The sequence below is a fragment of the Eleginops maclovinus genome, chromosome 4, assembly GCF_036324505.1.
Source record: "Eleginops maclovinus isolate JMC-PN-2008 ecotype Puerto Natales chromosome 4, JC_Emac_rtc_rv5, whole genome shotgun sequence".
In the NCBI taxonomy this organism is placed as follows: domain Eukaryota; kingdom Metazoa; phylum Chordata; class Actinopteri; order Perciformes; family Eleginopidae; genus Eleginops; species Eleginops maclovinus.
In genome coordinates, this window is record NC_086352.1 from 16,005,252 (window position 1) to 16,025,286 (window position 20,035).

General features: G+C 38.8%; 1 protein-coding gene across 1 annotated transcript in view; it reads right to left on the bottom strand.

Annotated features, from left to right (window-relative positions):
• Positions 1 to 3,985: 3,985 nt before the first annotated feature.
• nedd4a (NEDD4 E3 ubiquitin protein ligase a) overlaps positions 3,986 to 20,035 on the bottom strand; it is a 30,889-nt gene continuing 14,839 nt past the window's right edge. Inside the window, exons 6-29 of the mRNA XM_063880701.1 lie at positions 17,662 to 17,712; positions 17,207 to 17,268; positions 16,942 to 17,044; positions 15,899 to 16,062; positions 15,676 to 15,793; positions 15,059 to 15,223; positions 14,793 to 14,876; positions 14,463 to 14,582; positions 13,572 to 13,847; positions 13,249 to 13,326; positions 13,068 to 13,122; positions 11,928 to 11,986; positions 11,752 to 11,817; positions 11,337 to 11,566; positions 10,572 to 10,693; positions 10,389 to 10,459; positions 9,845 to 9,940; positions 9,661 to 9,734; positions 9,515 to 9,575; positions 9,084 to 9,143; positions 8,880 to 8,987; positions 8,674 to 8,770; positions 8,380 to 8,452; positions 3,986 to 6,727 (exon numbers count right to left, since the gene is read on the bottom strand). Of these exons, the coding sequence (XP_063736771.1) occupies positions 6,625 to 6,727; positions 8,380 to 8,452; positions 8,674 to 8,770; positions 8,880 to 8,987; positions 9,084 to 9,143; positions 9,515 to 9,575; positions 9,661 to 9,734; positions 9,845 to 9,940; positions 10,389 to 10,459; positions 10,572 to 10,693; positions 11,337 to 11,566; positions 11,752 to 11,817; positions 11,928 to 11,986; positions 13,068 to 13,122; positions 13,249 to 13,326; positions 13,572 to 13,847; positions 14,463 to 14,582; positions 14,793 to 14,876; positions 15,059 to 15,223; positions 15,676 to 15,793; positions 15,899 to 16,062; positions 16,942 to 17,044; positions 17,207 to 17,268; positions 17,662 to 17,712 (2,496 nt within the window). The 3' untranslated portion in view covers positions 3,986 to 6,624. The remainder of the gene's footprint in view (positions 6,728 to 8,379; positions 8,453 to 8,673; positions 8,771 to 8,879; positions 8,988 to 9,083; positions 9,144 to 9,514; positions 9,576 to 9,660; positions 9,735 to 9,844; positions 9,941 to 10,388; positions 10,460 to 10,571; positions 10,694 to 11,336; positions 11,567 to 11,751; positions 11,818 to 11,927; positions 11,987 to 13,067; positions 13,123 to 13,248; positions 13,327 to 13,571; positions 13,848 to 14,462; positions 14,583 to 14,792; positions 14,877 to 15,058; positions 15,224 to 15,675; positions 15,794 to 15,898; positions 16,063 to 16,941; positions 17,045 to 17,206; positions 17,269 to 17,661; positions 17,713 to 20,035) is intronic.

The window sequence follows — 20,035 nt, forward strand, 5'->3', positions numbered from 1 at the left end:
GACTGACGCTTTCAGACCAGCGCCACCTACTGTTAACTGGACGTCACATACATGGTCTCTAAACTCGTGCATACACACATCAGCTCTTATCCCACTGCATACTAATAATGAAAAAATATTCAACAACTCTTATGACTGCATTAGGTGCAGAGGTGGAAATAGTATAGAATATAATTCAGATCTTTACTTAAGTAAAAGTATTAATACTACACTGTAGAAATACTCCATTACAAGACAAAGTCCTGAATAGAGAATGGTACTAAGTAAAAATGATAATCGGAACCTAAAGTATTGGGAGTACAATTCACTCATTGCAGGAAAAAACCTCTATAATATTCAATTGAAATGTGTATGTAAATGAAAAAGCAGCAACTTTCCACCTTTCTGAAGCTGGAAGTATGAAATGTTCTACATAAAAAATACTTAAACATACGTTTCGTGTTTGAATATCTTAATCCATAAAGTAACTCAAGCTGTTAAATAAATGCAGTGAAGTTAAAAAAATCAGCATTGAAGTGGAGCAGAAAGACAATACTCAAGTAAACGGGTAACTTAAATTTGTACTTGAGTAAATGTACCCAGTTATTTTCCACCACTGATTATTAGTTGGATTATTCAAGGAAATTAAAATACATATAAGTTGAGGTTTTTTTTTGATTGTGTATTTTTAATACTATGCAAGTTTAGTTGAGCGGGCCACTGCTTCTACTTAACTTGAGTATTTATTGCCACTTTATATTTCTATTCCACCACATTTTCAGCTGCAAATATCAAACTTTTTATTCAACTTCACTCATCTGACAGCTATGGCTCCTTGTTACAAACATATAACAACTACAGCTGAAACAAGGAGTTCATATTAACTGATAAACCAATTGACATCAATTTGTCATTCATTTTTAAAGCAAAATCATGTTAATCTTCACAAGTGTGAGGATTCACTGCTTTTCCTTTTGTTTAATATAGCTAAATCTATAAAACAGGTTCATTTTCCTGATTAAACCTACATACTTTTAATCAAGCAATTATTTTAAACTGAGAACTTTGACCTTCACTTGAAGTGCAGCATTGGTGCTCTTACTTAACAAATGATTTGAGTACTTTCCTCACAGCTGCTTCGATATGCATCGATCTGTGGAATAATGCAATAATGCAACACCTCATGCTTTACATTAATAACTTAATGATCAGATCTGTTTTGTGGGACTGACACCAAAATAATGAAGGATTTGTACATGATGCAACAGCAGGAGATCAGCACTCGTACTGTACAATGGCTTCATCGAGACCCTTGTACTCTTCCTTATCAATACTAGTGATGCTGTATTGATGAGAGCAGACCTCAGTATCAGAGACCAACTGCACACCAAATGGTCTCTATGGACTGCAAAAAAAATGTTAATGGAAATGAATTTGTTCTCTGAAACTGGGTCCTGCAATTAGAGAGGAAGCATTGATAGGAGCAGGACAGCTGCTGTGTCAATGTCAATATTGATCCAATGTCCATCACTTATTGTGCATAGTGATCAAAACTCCCCCTCCCACACTTCTCCCCCTCCCTCTGTGAACCCTTTTCAGCAGCAGGAACGCGGCCCAGCTGTGATGTCCGGTCAATCAGAAAACAAAAACACAAGTGCTGAGAAAATCTGCACTCTACAACAAAGACTTTCTGCACTGCAAAGGTTCAAACTGCTTTAATGAGCTGAAATTAAGAAGTGTACTTTATGTAGAAAGTTTAGTTAAAAAGCAACATTTTCATCAACAAGCCACACCAGACTTCTTCCTGAACTTGAAACATACATACAAATGCATTTTGATTTGGTGATGCTTGAGTTGTACAACAGTTACAAAAGTGTCCTTTTGAATTGAACATTGGATATTCTATCGTTATCGGCATGAAGACATTTGCAAAAATGTCAAAATTAGATGGTACAGTTAATGATTAATATAAAGATTATTTTCCTAATACATTTAGTCAATTGTATGTTTTATAAAATGTCAGAAAATAGTGGGGACTTGACTCAAAGCCAAGTGATGTCGTTAAGATATTCAGTTAAAATGATATTTGATTAATATTTTATCCAAAAGGTTCATGTTTATTTTTCTCTTCATTGATTTATGGAGTAATAAACTTATCTTTGAAGCTCTAAATAAATGTAAATTAAATATGCACTGGTCACAAACAGCCTCCAGACATTATTCAATTAATCAGAAGTATATAGTATATGACCTCCTCCAACATGAGTTAAAATCACATATTCTTACACACACTCCATAACCTGTAAGCTTGTCATATTTCCCTGTGAAGAACTTGTATTGCATTATACGACCAAACACTAGTCCACAGCCCTGGTGGGGTTGTAGGCTCTTCTCTTACATAACGTGAGAAAGTGAAAACCTGGCCTCATTCATGGTCAGCGAGGCTCTCCCCAGGGTGTTCCATTAATCAAGAACTCAGTTTCGGCACCTGCCAATATGGCACAGTTTGTGGGTGGAGGGACGGTCAGCCTGCATGTGAACTCGGGGTCGAGCTCTCCGGCCGGATCAATGGACTAAAAGTCATTATCAGGTTATGAATGTTGCTGAGGGTGAGGGTAGCGGGAAGCCATTGCCTGAGCTGCGTGTCTTCCTGCTGCCACACATGCCCATCCCCACTGACCCCCAGTAGTGTCCAAAAGGCCGGCCTGAATCCTGTGTGACCTTTTCCCCTGACCCCTGTGCAGGGGAGGGGGCTTTTAGTGCCACAACAGGGGGGTTGTGGAGAATATAGGACTGTGGCTTTTGAGCTGAGTCACACAAAAGGCTCCGAGTCCTCTCCAGACCCTGCTGTTGTTAACTAACACTAGTTATGAACCACTGCCCCAAACTGTAGGTCAACATGATCACAGATTCATGTGACTGCAGCTAGATCAGTTTGGGACAAACAGCCAGACTCAGATCTGTTACAAAGTCAAATGTACTTTACAATAAGTAACACAATGAAACCCATGAAAGACACTGCACACGGGTTACATCCCTCTTTGTCCATACAGACATTGCAGGTCCATCTCAGTGACTGTTGGTTACTTATTTGTTATTATATATTGTTCATTTCAGTTTCATAAACAATGTTGAAACAATCAGAGAAACAACTTTATTTCATACTTTACAATGATGAAATCAACAATACATGGAAAAGCAAGTTAAATTCATGACAGACAGACAACAGATTGGCATTATAAAGCAGATTTCAAAAAGAAGACTTTTTCTTGTTCTCCGACAATTTAATTTGAAACAAACTTTACAATGTGCCTTATCGCCCCCACCTGGAACAACTCAGTACTGCAACACCCACACATTTTTTCTTTACTTTTCTAAAATTGTATCATTCATAAAAGCTGGGCAATCATCTGTGACAGCAATATTACAGCTGGTTTACTACAAACATTTCAGTTAAGAAAATAAATATAATTGAGTTGAAACAGGCTGCACTGACTCCATGTAAAAACAACGGCAGAGTTTTGAGAACTGGTGACACAGCCGTTGTTTGCAATTTAAGAAATGGCAAATGCTCCAATAACCATCCTCAAAATCTGGCAGAATCTTCAAAAGGAAAAACTGGAACAAAACATTAATCCATCTTTACACAAAGATGAAATATGTATGATAGTATACTTTTGATTTGAACAAATTAAGGCATTTGTGTTGCTTGTTACAGCGTTCACTCACTGATGCCGATAGGTGGGGTAGTGGTACAGTAAATAACACTGATACCTGCTACAATACAGTGTGTCATTAACCATGTTTCATTTATTTTATACAGATTAAACATACTAAATAGCAGTTAAGGTAAACTGTGTTTAAATGACCAGGAATCCTTTAAACTTAAATGCCTTTTAAATTGGGATCGATGCCTTGCAGAATACAGAAAGCAGAAGTGCATCAAATCAACAGAGAAAATACAATATACATTGTTAGGAAATGCAGACATGAAGACACGGGATAATTGTTTTAATATATTTTAATTTTCAAATATATTTATATTTAATTTGGTGTGCTGTACGTCATCAAATTGTGATTTAACAGCTCATACAATTCATTTTCAACATTTAAACAGTTGTATATATGTTGCATGTATTTGTTGTTGTTGTTGTAATGCACTTATAGGTGTTATATCTAAATCCATAATAAGAAAAGTTGATATATCAGAAATTAGGGGTTGATCTATTCATTATTCTTCAGTAGACAATAGTTATATAACAGTACTTCCATTTAGAGATCAAAACATCAATAAACAATCAAAATGTACAATACATTACAAACGAAGGCCTCTGTATTTAACTTTAAATATAATTGAAAGAAGAGACTGCTTATTTTCAGCAATGTTCACATGTAAACATTTAAACAGGTGCACTTGAAGCATAGGATACGTTTCTTCAAAAGCGATTCAAGCAGTCTGCAGGTGACAGATTGGCAAAGATTCAGACAGTTCAGAAGTAAGACTCATGGATATTAACAAAGTGCTTCACTTTATAAAAGCATAAAGTATAAAATTGTGTTGTCAGAGAGACAAGAACCAGCTCAACAATATCTGCTTTTAGCAACGACCTGTAAACATGGCAGGTTGTGTAAACGCATGTTTTACCATATAGAAAATGTTAAAACTACTGCTGAAGTACAGTTACTTTCCTACAAAGGTACTAACATGTGATTACTCCTTTTAAAAACAGACAATTATCTGTACACAATTTGACAACCCAAAAAGTTTAAGGTGTACTCTTAAAAATAGAGCACAGTGCTGCAATCAGATACCCACGATGAGTAGAGGAAACAAAATGATATGGCTGATACGGTCAGTCTGTCGGATATTTTTTCTGGGATATATGATGTGTATTCCTCTGATACACAAACTACCAGTGTTAAACTTGAGTATGAACGGGCACTGTGTGTCAGAAAATGTATTAATCTAGAGGTGCATCATTAACAGTTATTTGCCAATTTCACAATATTTTAAAAAATAAATGCTTCATCATTTTGTAGATTTTATTTATGTACAGTATATTTATGTAATAACTGAAAAAACACATCTAATAATGTTACGCCTATATGTACAATTATGCTTCGTATTTCAGCACAATCTAACACTGCACGTAGTGAGAAACAAAGTAAAAATGTATAATGTTTTAGCCTTTTACTGGTCCTGCTATGTGTACATCACTACTATAATGATTAAATAATACACTTTCCTTAAGTTTAGTCACGAAAACTTGAATATATCTTTCACATTTTTGCAAACAATGCTTCTGAGGTGCATACATTTGGGATTTGCATCAGTAATTCTAATGATGATGGAATGAAAATGTTTTATTACGTGTAGAATTTAAAGGATACAAAGCATGTTTACATTGGTTTTATTTAGATTGAATTGCCAATTTATCAGTCAGGTCTCAGTTTAAAACTTCTGACACGTTGCTGCCTTCATCTCTTATTTTTTAAAGGGCCAGAGTGTGGGATTTCGTGCCCCTGAAAACCCCACCCCACCCTTCCCTTTCAAGGTGTGTGGAAGATCCTACTGTGCTTTCAGGTCCAATTGTTTGGTGGGCTAAATTACCTATCCAGAGAAAAAAGCTATGCAACTTTGAAAACATGTGTCATTTCTCAGAGAGTTGGAAAAGGCTACGCAGGTTTTTTTTCTTGCCTTTTCTTGTGTTGAAGAGTCAGTTTGTCAGAAAACTAGCACTAGCAAACCTTTATTCCTCTTCATCCTCTTTATCTTCCAAATAGTTTTATTTGTGCAATTAATTTCAACACAAAAACGTGAACCTCCATATCCAGACTCTGTGTTTTAGTTTGGTTGCTATGGGCTACTGTAGAAATATTGCAATGCAACAAAGAAGACTCCAGGGGGACGGGACCCAACCCCAATAATATGATATGATATGCAGGGCTAATTCTTATGACAATACAGTAAGTCTTGGTTTCAGGTGATGATATACTAAGGAAAACATAGTAATATTAAATGATATATATTTGGGTTAGTACAGCCCCATAAACCCAACACACTGGACCGTTAAAACCTCTGGATGTTTGTCACATTGTTCCAGTTGGGGGTTTATGTCACGTTTAAAGGGATTTCTGCTTTGTTTTGTTTACTTTATACATTAAATGTAATTCATATATCAAGAGTTGCTTCTATAAATGTGTTAAACCTGAATGAATGAATAATCTAACCCATGGTCCACTCTTTCCAGCCCTACAACAGCAACAGAAGTGAGTAATTTCCCACCAAGGAGAATCTGAAGAGAAAATATCACAAATACCTGATGATGAGCATACAAAGTTTTACTGAGGCAATTCAGCCCAAATGAAACAAATGTGTTTCTACAAGTTATAGACTATACAGCTTTGCATGTTTGTTTGTAAACTTAAAAACACAGAGTGATTAAATACCTCCGCCACACCAGATTTCATGTCCTTTCTCCATGTGGGCTACAACAGAGGAGTGAAGGTTGTGCGACTTTCCTTCATCAGTCACACAGCCGGCCGGTTAAGACCTGGATCTGAGGCACAGCTTGTTTCTCTCACTGAGTTCCTCTTCACCACATCACGCAGTAATGTCTGTTCAGCTCAATAAGAGTTCAAGCTCTAATCCACCCCGTCGAAGCCTTGTGCATTCTCGATGGCGATGTGAAGTTTCTCCCTCAGCTCCTCAAAAGACTCATAGGGCGGCAGGTCCAGCCGATTGAAGCTGTAAGAGGTGAAAGCAAAGACAGTGAGGAAATCAAGAAAAAACTGAAGAGGATTATCTTTAGCTGCTATTTGCTCATTCACATTCTTACAAAGGGGCGGTTTGGATCTTTTCAAGAGGGGTACTATTGTATTGTTTTGTATTCTGTGACATTGGTTAGTTCGGATTAACCACAGCAGTACATTACTTTGATTCTGTGCCGGCACTTCTGTCTGCTTCTACAAACTAGGAGTATCCCGTTTGAGACAGACCAGTGATTGAGTACTGCACTGTCATAAGGGATGAGGGAGTGTCCACATACAGATTCACAATGTAATAGTAAGACGTGGTGTAGCGTAGACACAAATATTCTGCTGTTACTGCCCTGGTGTGCCTCAATCTCTTAAGCCTGGATCCTACAGTTCCTATAATGCAACCCAATTACTTTTGACTTTACTATAAAATAAAATGTACATTATTGTGTAAAATCAGTGAGAAATCAGTTCTCCTTTAAATGCTGATGTGTCTCACTGAGCTTAAATGACTGTGAGGCTATGACTGCATCCCGCCACCAGAGGGCTTCCAGACACTCTATACTCGGCTACATTACACTCTAGTTATTATTTTACTTTATTCATTCATTAATAATCACAGCATTTTTGATAAATATATACATTTTTTAGTCTTGCAAAAAACGATTGAAAATGGATCCTGTGCACACAAAATATAAGATATTTTTTATCTGCTCTAAACATCCTAGCCAAAAAATCCTCAATAGATAATAGATTACATAATATATATATACACTGCCTGACCATAAAAAAAGTCACACTCTAATATTCGTTGGACCGCCTTTAGCTTTGATTACGGCACGCATTCGCTGTGGCATCGTTTCCACAAGCTTCTGCAACGTCACAAAATGTATTTCTGTCTTGCATTAATTTTTCGCCAAGATCTTGTATTGATGACGGGAGATTCGAACCACTGAGCAAAGTCTTCTCCAGCACATCCCAAAGATTCTCAATTTGGTTCAGGTCTGGACTCTGTGGTGGCCAATCCATGTGTGAAAATGATGTCTCATGCTCCCTGAACCACTCTTTCACAATCTGAGCCCGATGGATCCTGGCATTGTCATATTGGAACATGCCCGTGCCATCAGGGAAGAAAAAATCCATTGATGGAATAACCTGGTCCTTCAGTATATTCAGGTAGTCAGCTGACCTCGTTCTTTTGGCACATATCGTTGCTGAACCTAGACCAGACCAACTGCAGCAACCCCAGATCATAGCACTGCCCCCGACAGGCTTGTGACCTTTTTTTTGGCTGGGCAGTGTATAGAAAATGTTTGTATTATACTGTGTCTAATTTAGGTCAATGTTCTGTTTTTAATTGTTTTTGTGTTTTATCTTCACGGTGTGTACGATTAAATCCTGGTCAACACTTTATTTTGAAAAGCACTTTACAAATTAAGTGTATCATAATGAAGTGTTGATAACATTTGTAAATGTTCATCTGTCATCTCTGGTTTCACTACAAACATCCCTCCTAAACATAACCAACACGTCAGTAGCAAGGACAGCAGAAAGCAGTGTTTATTTTGGCCCAAAACTTTTGCAACCTTTTAAAATGTCAGAAAATATGAATAAATAAAATCTTAGGAGTTAAATGCTCACCATGTGTGGGCTCGGGGGAGTTTATCACGTGTTCCCCACTGCTCGATGGTGAACAGCTGTGGTCCGTTAGACCCTGGAAAACAAAACCATCAAACATCAGACAAACACACACAGCTTTATCTGGAAATCATTTACAATAAAAACGAAAGAAAAAATGAGTTTAGGCCACCTGTGCATTTCAATGTTATTTAAAATCACAACAGGACACAGAAGAGATACTCTACACTCAGACATTAAGCTGGAGAACTTTGTTTAACCACAACACAGTTGAAGTTTCAAAAGGTGTTATCTCACCATAGAGCTCAGCAAAGCCATTCATTGGGACCCTGGATGTTCCCGTCACAAACTGCAACAGCCTGATTCGCTTTTCTGCGTCCATCAGCAGAACCGTCTATAACAACACAAATAGAAATAAGTGATACGAAGCTCTCCCTAAGAGGACAATAAACTCTGAGAGGTGCACGCAGCTGGATGGCTCGCGGCATGGAAAGTTGTCTTACTTTCCAAAACCACTGGATAACAACGTGGTTGGAGCAGTAGCTGTTCTTGTACTTGGTGTTCTCTCTCCAGTCATTCACATCCACATCTCCGAGCCCACACATGAGCAGCTGTGGAGGACAAGAGGACAGGTACACAAACCATTATTCATCTTTTTGAAACTAGTTTTTATGTTAACGTCAGCTCATTGAACCGATCAAACTCACCTCCAGCTCGTTCTCATCAAAGATCTTGATCAGGTCCTGAGGTATCAACTCAAAGAATCCCTGAAACACAAAACAATATTAAACATGGACTTTATATTTACACCTTTTCAAAACCATGTTGAGTGTTTTGGATGAAAATTGTTCCCAGGTTATAATGTAGGTCGAATATTTCTATTCAAAGCTCAATCAAAAACCAATCCAACTACAAGTTTCCTAATAAGTACACGTCCTTTTTACAAACCATTAAAAGTAACACAACATGAAATGAAACGGGGGGAAAAAAGCTCTACTGTATTGGTGCTGTCAACCCAAATATTTGAGTTTGAATTAAATGTATTTCTTTCCTATGACTAATGTACGTGACTCCGATTCTTACTTTATCTGGTTTATTGTTGTGTACTCTGTTACAAAAATGAATGAATGGTTGTTACCTCTTTGAAAGCAGTCATCTGCTTCTGTATCCTGTTCACAAACCTCCACTGCATCACCAGACTGTAAACGAAACAAAACAGCAGGTTAGCATCAAACCATCTTTCCAACACTTTGGAGAGGATGAAGTGTTTTCTATGTTGCTTACTGGATGTATTCCTTCTTGTTGTCATTAGTGATGACAATGTCTGCGCCGCCCGGCTTCAGTTCATGCTGGTGAGTCTGAATATGAAGAACGGGATATATAATGTCAAATTAAACAAGGAAACACAGGTATCACAAATCGTTCAAAGCTGAAGTTTGACAGGGAGAGACTGTGTGTTGGAACACACCTGTCCAAAGAGCTCTTCGTCGATGGTGAACCTCAAGTCCAAGTCTGTCGGGTCGTTCTCCAAAATCCACATCAAGGAGTTGAAATATTCACTGTCCTGAAAAGACAACGGTCAAAATGTCTTTCATACTATCTGAAACAAGGTGTTCAATCAAAAGTCTAAAAATAACTATATGACCTACGCTAAAGGATGAAGTCATTGGACGTTATAAGATAAATAGGAACAGCTTCAGAGTAACAGCTCATTTTAATTTGAAGCTGCTTTATTCAGTGTTTTTTTATTGGTTTTAAATCACAAGTTAAATTGCTTTTGGAGAGGAAGAGGCCTCTGCAGATAGGATGATTCCAAGTAAGGACATACAAATTGATGAAGAATGAATTAATCCTAACCAATGTTGGTAGAGACAACAGCTCCCACGATCCCAAGCTTCTTCAGAATATTAGCAAACTTAGTCTTTTGTTATTGTTTTATTGTGCCATCCCTAGCTTCAGAAAATGTCATATTGTGGGTTTAATTATTTGCAGTGTATAAATATGACACTCACAACAGACTCCATGTCCTGCAGAGTGATCGGCTTCTGCAGCATCATCTTGTAGAAAGGCCGAATGAAGAAAGCTTTAAAGAACACACACAAAACAAGTCAGGATCTATGAAATCACATACTTGGCGCCAATCGCTTTGCTCTTCTTTTTGCGCTATGACAAACTGTATACAGAGAGGCACTCACCATCGAGCAGTTTGCCATGATACACGGCCATGCCCGCCACACGGCCGATGAACTTGAAGTAGGACAGATGGTCCTCATTACATAAACCTGAGTTAGGGTTAATCTGCAGTGTGTAGTTGTCCCTGGAAGAAAGATCATAAAATAAAAGAAACAGAAATAAATCGCCTGTCTAAATTGCCTCACATGTTCCTTCAGAAAACTATTTACAGTTATTTATGTGTAGCTTTAAATTTCCTCTATTATGAAAAATAAAGTCCTGTAAAAATTCTATTTCCTCCAAGTGTAAAATCTTTCTCCGTTTCACAAATTATAGATGAGCAGTAGTCACTCTGTGTCGGTACTCCAGACCTACAACCACAATATCTGTCCTGAATGTCTGTCATTTACTTTAAACATAATTTATAACCATAAACATTATTTGCATAGCATTTATTAAACAATTAATGCAGCACAAAAATCTTTAACATACGTAGTGGAAAACAGGCAAAAAATGAACCTAAAAACAGGAATATAACATCAAAATCATTGTGAAATAAGATGGAAAATAAAACACACTTGATATTAATGGTGAAAAAAAGAGTTATAATAAAAAAACAAGTCAAGAATAAGATGAAATAGACAGAGCGAACAACATTAGAGGGGAAATTAAAACCTACTGAATAAAAATGAGTAAAAAAGTCATAAAAAACACAAATCTTTCCTACACTCTTTTCTTCATTAGGTAATAAGCCCTTATCTGGAGGTATAAAACAAGCTTGGACTCACGTGGCAGAATATTCGAACAGGCCGTAGTACGGGTTGAACATCTCTTTGGACATGAGGAAGAACCACTCTCTGGCCAGGCCACCGTAGTCCAGCCCCTTTTCTCCCTCAAACTCCACCCACAGTCGGGCCTTCAGCAGGTCGGCCCTCTTCACGGAGAGGATGCGTCGGTACGAGTCCTCCAGCACTGCATTTCGTCTCATCTTCATCTCAAAGCGGTTTGGGATGTCAGCCTACGAAGAGATGTGTTGCGTTCATTAAGAAGAAAGTTTATCACCATCTTTAAATGTTAAAGTGAGACGGTAATATCTGAGGTGAAGGAGACACCAGTCTTTATTTGAATAGTTTTATTAAGTATTTGCAAAGTAAAGGTCGGTGTTTACAATCCCAGCTACAGTTGCTCTGTGAGGACACTCACCGGTTTCTTCAGCTTCTTCCTGAAGTACTCATACTTCTGTTTATAATCTCTGGAATAAGGCACTGCCTGTAATCAACAAAGGACAGCGTTCAGTGTCAACATTGTTATCAAGGTACATATTTACAGGAGTATGCTTTTTCGTGTTACGTAATATCGTCAATATAATTAACACTCACTGGTCCGGTTATAGCTGAGTTCTGTAATCTGGGATCATCCCATTGTGTGGTCCTGGTGTCTGTGGATTATAATACATCAGAAGCCATTCATTAATAGGGTAACATTCATAGAGGAGTCCCTGCCTCTCCACTATCAGACCTTCTTTCATAAAAAATATGTATGATGGCGATTTTTGATCCGGTTTGAATTGTTCCGTGACTCACACTATGATGTTTGTCACGGGTTGAGCGACATTTAACTCTTTACAAAATCTCACCTTGCATAATCGTAGCAACAACAACGCAGCAAACACTAGGTAACTGAGCTTTGTCACGCACAGACGTAAAGTTATCTTACCTGGTGCGGTTTTTCCACCAAATCTAGGTCATTCAATCAGCTGGTAAGCCAGACAATGAGCAAGATGCGCTGTTTGTTTGAGGTCACTCGCGTACAAAACACATAGGCTGCGCAGCGTCAGCGAGAAAGGAAGTTGTGACCCAGTTACTTGACTTGCGGTTTGTAGTCCAAGATGTTTTTTCAGACTTACAGTATGGTACATCAGAAAACTCTGAAGCTCTAATTGGTGGAAATGTACTTTGCATATTTACGCAAGTATTGTATGTAAGAACACATTTGAGGAGCCTTACGTTTTTCCTTTTTATACTACTTATACTGCTTCACCCCAACAAGATATTGATTAATATTCTACTTTAAACAGTTAAAGTCACTCATCACTTTGTTGAATAAGATGTTGCAGTCAAAACAAACAACACAATATGATAATATCCAATCCTTTTTAGTTTAAACTACCACAGTAAACTTGTAATATCACTAAAGGTAGAACAAAGGAGTCTCTTTTAAGAATACTTCTTCCACCGCTGTCTAAACCAGACTATGCGTGGGTTGGTCCATATACTATATTCAGTATATGTATACTTTGACAATTGTACGATAATCGCAAAATTGATGATTTGGAGAATTTTCTTTTAATTTGACAGGCATCATATGTGTGATTATAGGCACATTTCTAAGGGATACAAAAAATGATGTGTCACTCGCCATTGATATACATATTGTTGTCCTAAATAAGGTCCCATGGTTCATTTCTCTAGACATTATTTAGTCCAAGATGTGATCTTAGTATTGAATTTCATACGCACTGTGATCTATGTAGAATATCCTCCCATCAGTGTGGACCCTCTCCTCCCAGCCAGGCTAGAAAAGAGGAACAAATCAAATTCTTTAATAAGTAGCTTTGGTCTATTGTAAAACATAGGCAGTACTCGATGCATGAGATCTAAAGCATAAAGTTGAGAAATGTTTTCTAACTGCTGAACTTACCGGCAAAGGGCCGAGATCAGATGGGTCGAGTGAGGGTCGCCTCCTCATCTGCACAGGAATCTTCAGCCTGGGATCATCCTGCTCAGAGGAAAACAAACGGGGTGTGTTTCAGTAAAACAGGAAACACTTTCACATTGTATTTCTTAAGTGGCTTCCTTGGGAGCATCCGCATCAAAAGTAGAAAAATGCAGGGTTTTCTCAATTTCTAGCTTCTTGAGTTTTAAACTGTGTATCAACAAACAGCAACCCGGTAGTTAAGCATAGTGTGGCTTTAAAAGAACTGGTCAACAGATTTGAGATAATGATGTGTGCTGCTTTCTTACCCAGGTAGTGGTTTTTGTGTTGTGGTCGATGAAAAAAGGTCTTCCACTGGGAGCACTGCGAACCTCCCAACCAGCCGGCAGGAAGCCAGAATCCTGTGGGGCCTCGGGGCTCGGGGTTTGCTGAGGAGACTCCTCAGGAGACATGGGCGGTAAGGGCGGAGTCGGGCTCTGGCGCACACCTGCGCCGATGTGCTGTGCTGGGGCCACTGGTGGTGCCACTGCTGGTGCCGCTGCTGGAGCAACTGCTGGGGCCACTGCTGGTGCTTCCTGGGTCCTCTGTCCAACAAAAAATATAATATGGAGAAGTTGTGGGTCGAGTTTCACTTATATTCATAATTGTGCTATCTATCAGAATCAGTAATAACTATAAAAAGGCGATGAGTAGAGTGCACATCTTGCCAGGGGTCCACAAGGCTCCCTTACAGGCAGGATGGCAGCAAAGATAACAAAACATTCAACTTGTCTTATGGCCAAATGTAGTGGATCATTACATTTATGAAATAGAAAACATTTGTGTCATTTACAATGAGACCAAATCTCTTTTTGAGCCACAACCAACGCCAGAATCCAGCCTCAACAGAGAAGCTACGGCTTGTTTTTAGACTAGCCAATTGCTGAAAACGCTAATGAAGCATTTGTATATAACTTGAGGACATTAACAGTTGATTAACAATGAATCAAGAAGTCAAGGACAGTATAAAACAGGCAGTAAAAAAGGTTTTTCAAAATGTGTTTATCCTCAAAACCACAAGAGGTCCTTGTGCATACATACAGTTATAAATGTCCACAACTAAACTAGCTTGGTGCGTCCAGTAGTATACGAGATTAGCTATAGACGGACAGACAGATACAGGTGTCGAAACACATGATACCCCCAGACACACTTTGTACCTGAACGAGGGGCCGCGTCCATGAGGTGGTTCGGCTGTTGTGGTTAACATAGTAGCGTCTTCCTTTACTGTCTCGCTTCTCCTCCCAGCCTGCAGGCAGCCCAGACGAGGTAGGAAGCAGCTATTGAATGACATAACAATGAATTAGGGGATCAATACTGAAAACCTCAAGCTCATTGAGTAACCCATTACCGATATTGAAACACATTAACTCACTGAACTATTTCCAAACTTGAATGTGAATTCAGTGAATTGTGAATTCTGAGAACTGTCCATTCACACCACAGGGAGTGGAGGAGGGAGTGATTTCAAAAGGGAGTAAAATACTTACCACAGGATTAACAGGATGTTCCTCTCCTGTTGAAGCCTGGGCACTTCCTCTGCGACTGGAATGGCTTGAATTACTAGCATGATCCTGCAGGGCAGAGAGGAAGGATGTCAAGACTAAAAAGATCTCTTGGCTATTAATGTGTTATACCATTTCCTGTTATCTCCCTCTCTCTCTGTAAGTGTATGGTTATTATTCATTTCATTGGAAGTCTCTCCTCCTCTGACTTTCCAGTAATCAAACCCATTGCTGAAGAGAAGATGACTCACCACCTGGCTGGCGCGCAGCTCGCCAGCTGCGGAAGCAGAAATGTGAGAGTTTCTCAGATCTTCACGAAATGGGAGGAACTCCTCAGGGCCATGGGGTGGAGGTGACATGACCTGGCTATTGCTGTGGTACAAGGTGGCATCGTCGTCTGTAATGATCTCCCAGCTCTAGAATAGGAGACAAAAGAGACTCGTCAAGAAAGAGGAAGACTACAAGTTGAAGATCCAAGTTTATATCCGATGACATTTGCATCCCTAATTGATTGAAATGTTATAGAAATTAGCCCCATTTTAAAAAATCTTATAAAAATGACCCCACAAACTCATTAAGGATAAAACAATGAAGCTCTCCTACATGTTTTTTTGAAAATACAAAACAAGGAAGACATTTTTTTTGACAGTTGTATAATACGTTCTAGTTTTTCGAAAGGTTTGTTGAGTGTAAACCTCAAAGTTATTTATTTAGTGTGTATTCGTGTTCATGCCAGACCCTCTGAGGAAAAGCCAGGACTACATTGCTAAAAACAACATTGCACAACCTGGCAGCAGAACATGCTTCCACCATTGTTCACACACTTCCTCCACCTAAAAAGCATTTTTTTAAACAGTATTAAACTTACCTCAGGAGACTCTCGTGTGGAGTTCTCATCATGGTCTGAGATCTGCCTGCGTGTAATAAAAGCCTGCTCCACGTCCATATCATTGTTCTGTCTTCTTTGTATCTGCAGGTCATCGTCCCTGTTTAGGATCAAACGGACACAGAAACAGACATACAAACAGTCAGTTCTGAACACGAAAGGTGCTGTAACTTTGCTGATGAGGGTTTGGGGGCAGCGTACTTACAGGACTGTGGGTCGCTGCCACTGTGTGGTTCTGCTCTCATGATTGACAAAGTATGTTCTCCCCAGGTTGTCCTGCCGCTCCTCCCAGCCAGGGGGCAGAGCGGGCAGCAGCTGGCTCTGCCTGGGACCCGACATGTCCTGAGCCTCCAGATACTCCCAACTAGGCTGCACAACAAAAACAGAACGTTTAAAAAGGCGGCGCAAGCAGCATGTAGACAATATCTTAATGGCAGTGGTCTTAAAGTTAGTAAGAATTTAAAATCTATCGCTGAATGAGGTATCACATTTGGGCACAGCACAGTAGTGAATGAGCATACGGCCAACCAATCAAAGTATTGAAATATTCATGTATTTGCAGTAAATCAACTCTGTGTCTGTGGCGACTTTCCAAGAATGAATGCTTGATAAGTAGCTGCTAATAAAACTGACATTTCTTACTATCTCTTATTTGTTTTTAAATTAAAATCTGTTGACTGGTGAAACAAAAGTAGCCACAGGAAATGCAATGTGTTTGTGAGTGAGGTTGACACCGACCACTTCCGTTGATCAAAAATGTGCCTAAAATATATACGAGGACCAATTCTAGATTTGTTTTGTAGCTCAGTTTGAAATATTAGAGGATCAGAAGCAGCCATACTGAGATGTTAAATGAAGAGCAGCAGGCTACAGGCTGAACACCTCCGACCTCTCACTTAATATATTACTATTTTATTCCAGCTTTGTAGGCTAATTTGTGCAGATATAACATTTCCAGTACCACGATTGTCATTTATGATTAAGCACAAGTCATGTGGGATATTGCTGCTAATGATACTATAGAAAAAAACATCAAGGGAAAAAAACTATTGAAAATGAGGTTGCCTACAATTACATTTTAGGCAATATCTGGAATACCTATTCATATCTATCTTTTAGTCGAAGTTCATTTGAGGCTGCAGCTGATCTATTATGAACAGGAATAGGAATCAAGACTTAACATAACAGGATGAGTGATATTAATGAACACCATGGGAGATATATCCTTGTTGAACGTCCCCAACTTACATCCGTGTCCCCAGTCTGCTCTACGGTTTCCTCCTCTGAACCTGGCTCTTTTGGCAGGTAGGTCATTTTGAGACGCAGGTGGCCTTTGACTCTGGACTTGTGGCTGTGAAACAGATGTGTTTAATATTTTGAACAAGATACATACATATTGTCATGAGTATTTTTAAATAAAGTATGAACTGTGGACTATCATTTCTCATGCAAATAAAAATGGAATGTAAACAGGGAAAGAAATAAGAGTAAATAACAATAAAATCCTGCCAACCTTCGTGGGTGAAGCAGAAAATCCTTAAATGTGTATGGCCTTTCTGTATTAGGATTTTCTGTCTGAGAAAAAAAAAAAAAGAGGAGATCTTCAATCCTCTAAACATTTATACAGCTGGGTGAATAAATAAGCTGCGAGGCAGTGGATCATAGCACAGAATATCTAAAGATAGTGATGATGGTGACAGTATAACATCTGTGGGTATTTATAATGAAACAAAAGCAGGAACGTAACATAAACATGACGGACTGTGTTTCCAAAACCATAGCCAACGATGTGGAACAGGTACTAGAATAAGTGAGTGTTTATATTTACATGGCGACAGGGGTGAGAGAGAGTTCAAGAGCGTGAGCAGCAATTCAATTAAACCCAAAATGATTTCTAACTAAGGGGAAGTAAAAGATACTGGTATAAATAAACAAAAAACAATGATTTCCCAGAAACCAAGGACTCACCGGTATCTGATTTAAGGGGACGTCCACCTGTCCCAGGAAGTCATCCCTTGTCTGAGAGAGAGAAACAGAGGGAGGAGATTCACACAAGATGTCAACATCAGGACAATAACTCAATGTCCTTTATGTGAAGTTTGAAGTTCTCCATCACATTCGACGTGTTCCTTAGGGCTGTAAGAGAATGGTTAATATAAATGTTATCTTGAATTGTTGTTAGACCCCCGTTTTTACAGGTGTGATCACTTCCTGTGGAACAAGCACAACTATTTTTGGAAAGGCTAAATGGCACAAATATGGATTGAAGCAGAGAATGTTCTCAAATAAACATGTATGGGGATTTTGGAAAGGATTGCATGTGGCGGTGGTGGCGAAGTCCATAGGGGCTTGGCCTGGGAACTGGAAGGTCACCAGTTCAAGTCCCCGAAAGACCAAGTGCCACCGTGGTGTCCCTGAGCAAGACACTGGTTACCTACACTGCTCCCCGGGCGCCGTACATAATGGCAGCCCACTGCTCCTAACACTAGGATGGGTCAAATGCAGAGACCGCATTTCGTTGTCCTAGTACTTGTACTCTGTGCAATGACAATAAAGTTGAATCTTCATCTTCATCTTCTATCTTTTTTCAATTCGTTCTACATATTTTTTGACCTAAAACGCAACAATCCTTCACAGCCACCACTGGAAACCAATTTTACAAACATTAAAAACGCTAACAATAAAAGTGTGGCCTAATCTTAATCTAAAATCGGTTTAAACACAATGAATAGTCCTTAAAAGAAAAAGCCTGTCCATTGGAGCAAATTTGCCTTTTATGCAAAATGATCTTCCCTTCCCTGGAAATGTAGTAGCATCGTTGTGTTTATGATGTCAATATAAGAAGTTGTGCCAACCACAAAAACTCAAAGCAATGCAATGGAGACGACCTTAACTGAATGTATACTGTTTCTGTTTGGAGGACAAGAAGGACAGAACACTTTGCTTCCCTACTTCATCCTCCATTCCTTCTCAGAAACTAAGATCCGTCCATGCTGAGCACATCAATACAAAATAGAGATAGGCTCCACTGAGGAATGCTGAAGGACAGTCAAATAGTTATGATGTGACACTGTCAGAAGCAGAACATGTTCAACACTTTAAAAAACAATTATTTTTAGCATTTTCACGTAGAAAGTTTCTGTACTATACCCCAGAATAAATGAAAAACTCAATGATCGAGACAATCTATTCAAGTGGAAGGCATCGATTGACGGACTTGCAAAGGTACAGTACACAGTTTTAACAGTTATCAAACAAACTGGATTTGGGGATCAAGGGAACTCAGATCCTGACCAGAGTCCCTGATATGAATGCCTCCTTAGAGTGTGAATGTCATCGGTATGAATGGAGCTCTGAGACTATAAACGATTTGGTCCTGCTGCAACATCTATCTCCTTTTTCACCTCCAACTATCTTTAGTCATTAGTTTAAACAAAACACTCTACTATTTCCGAAGGGAGTCATTTGACTTGATCCATTTCACTTTATATTTAGTATGTAGCCTAGATAGGAATGTGTTTATCAGCCGACAATGAATGGCTGCACTGTGATACTGCTAGAGAGACTCGACCTAAAATAATGTGCCATTTGTCAGATAAACTGATTTTTCTTTGAACACTTCACACATTCACTGCATGCCTTTATCGCAGCCGTTACAGTCTTAAAGGCAGAGGGCTGAAGGCAAACACACACCAGGGAGGTCACTTTGTGACCAAATTAACACCCGCGGCAGGTCAAACTGTCTAACAGCAGTATAGGGTGTTTACGTGAACAAATATAGATGGAGGCCTCCTTGGTCCTGCCCTTGCATGTCTAATAGAGCGGCCAAGGAAAGCAGTTAAGTCCAGGTTAAAAGATACACACTTTATACTTCAGGCAATGACCCCTAAAACTTAATAGATCCTCTGCATGTAGTGCTCTGGTTTGTAGGCCCAAACTGTTATTAGATTTTTATTCTGATTAATTTAATGGTTGTGTCTTATTCAATTGCAGGTTTTCTGATCTAAATCAGTTAAATGCGTGTCAGGGCCCTTTGCAACATTATGTCTGTGTAATCTTATAGTATTTTATCTGATATCTCATTTAAGTCAATGTAAGTACGATATCTAAAACACATTTATTGTCACATTCACACTGGTTGTCAGGAGTGATGACGAGATATGCCACATCTAAAGTGTACTTTCAATAAAACCACAAGATCTTATACCTAACCCAAAGCCCATCTAACATCAGCTAGTGCTGCAGCATTAAATCTTAACAATAATTATTAATACACTCTGCATTTTTATAGATGAGAAACTGAACTATACAAACAATGAGAGACTAATGGGACATCTTATCC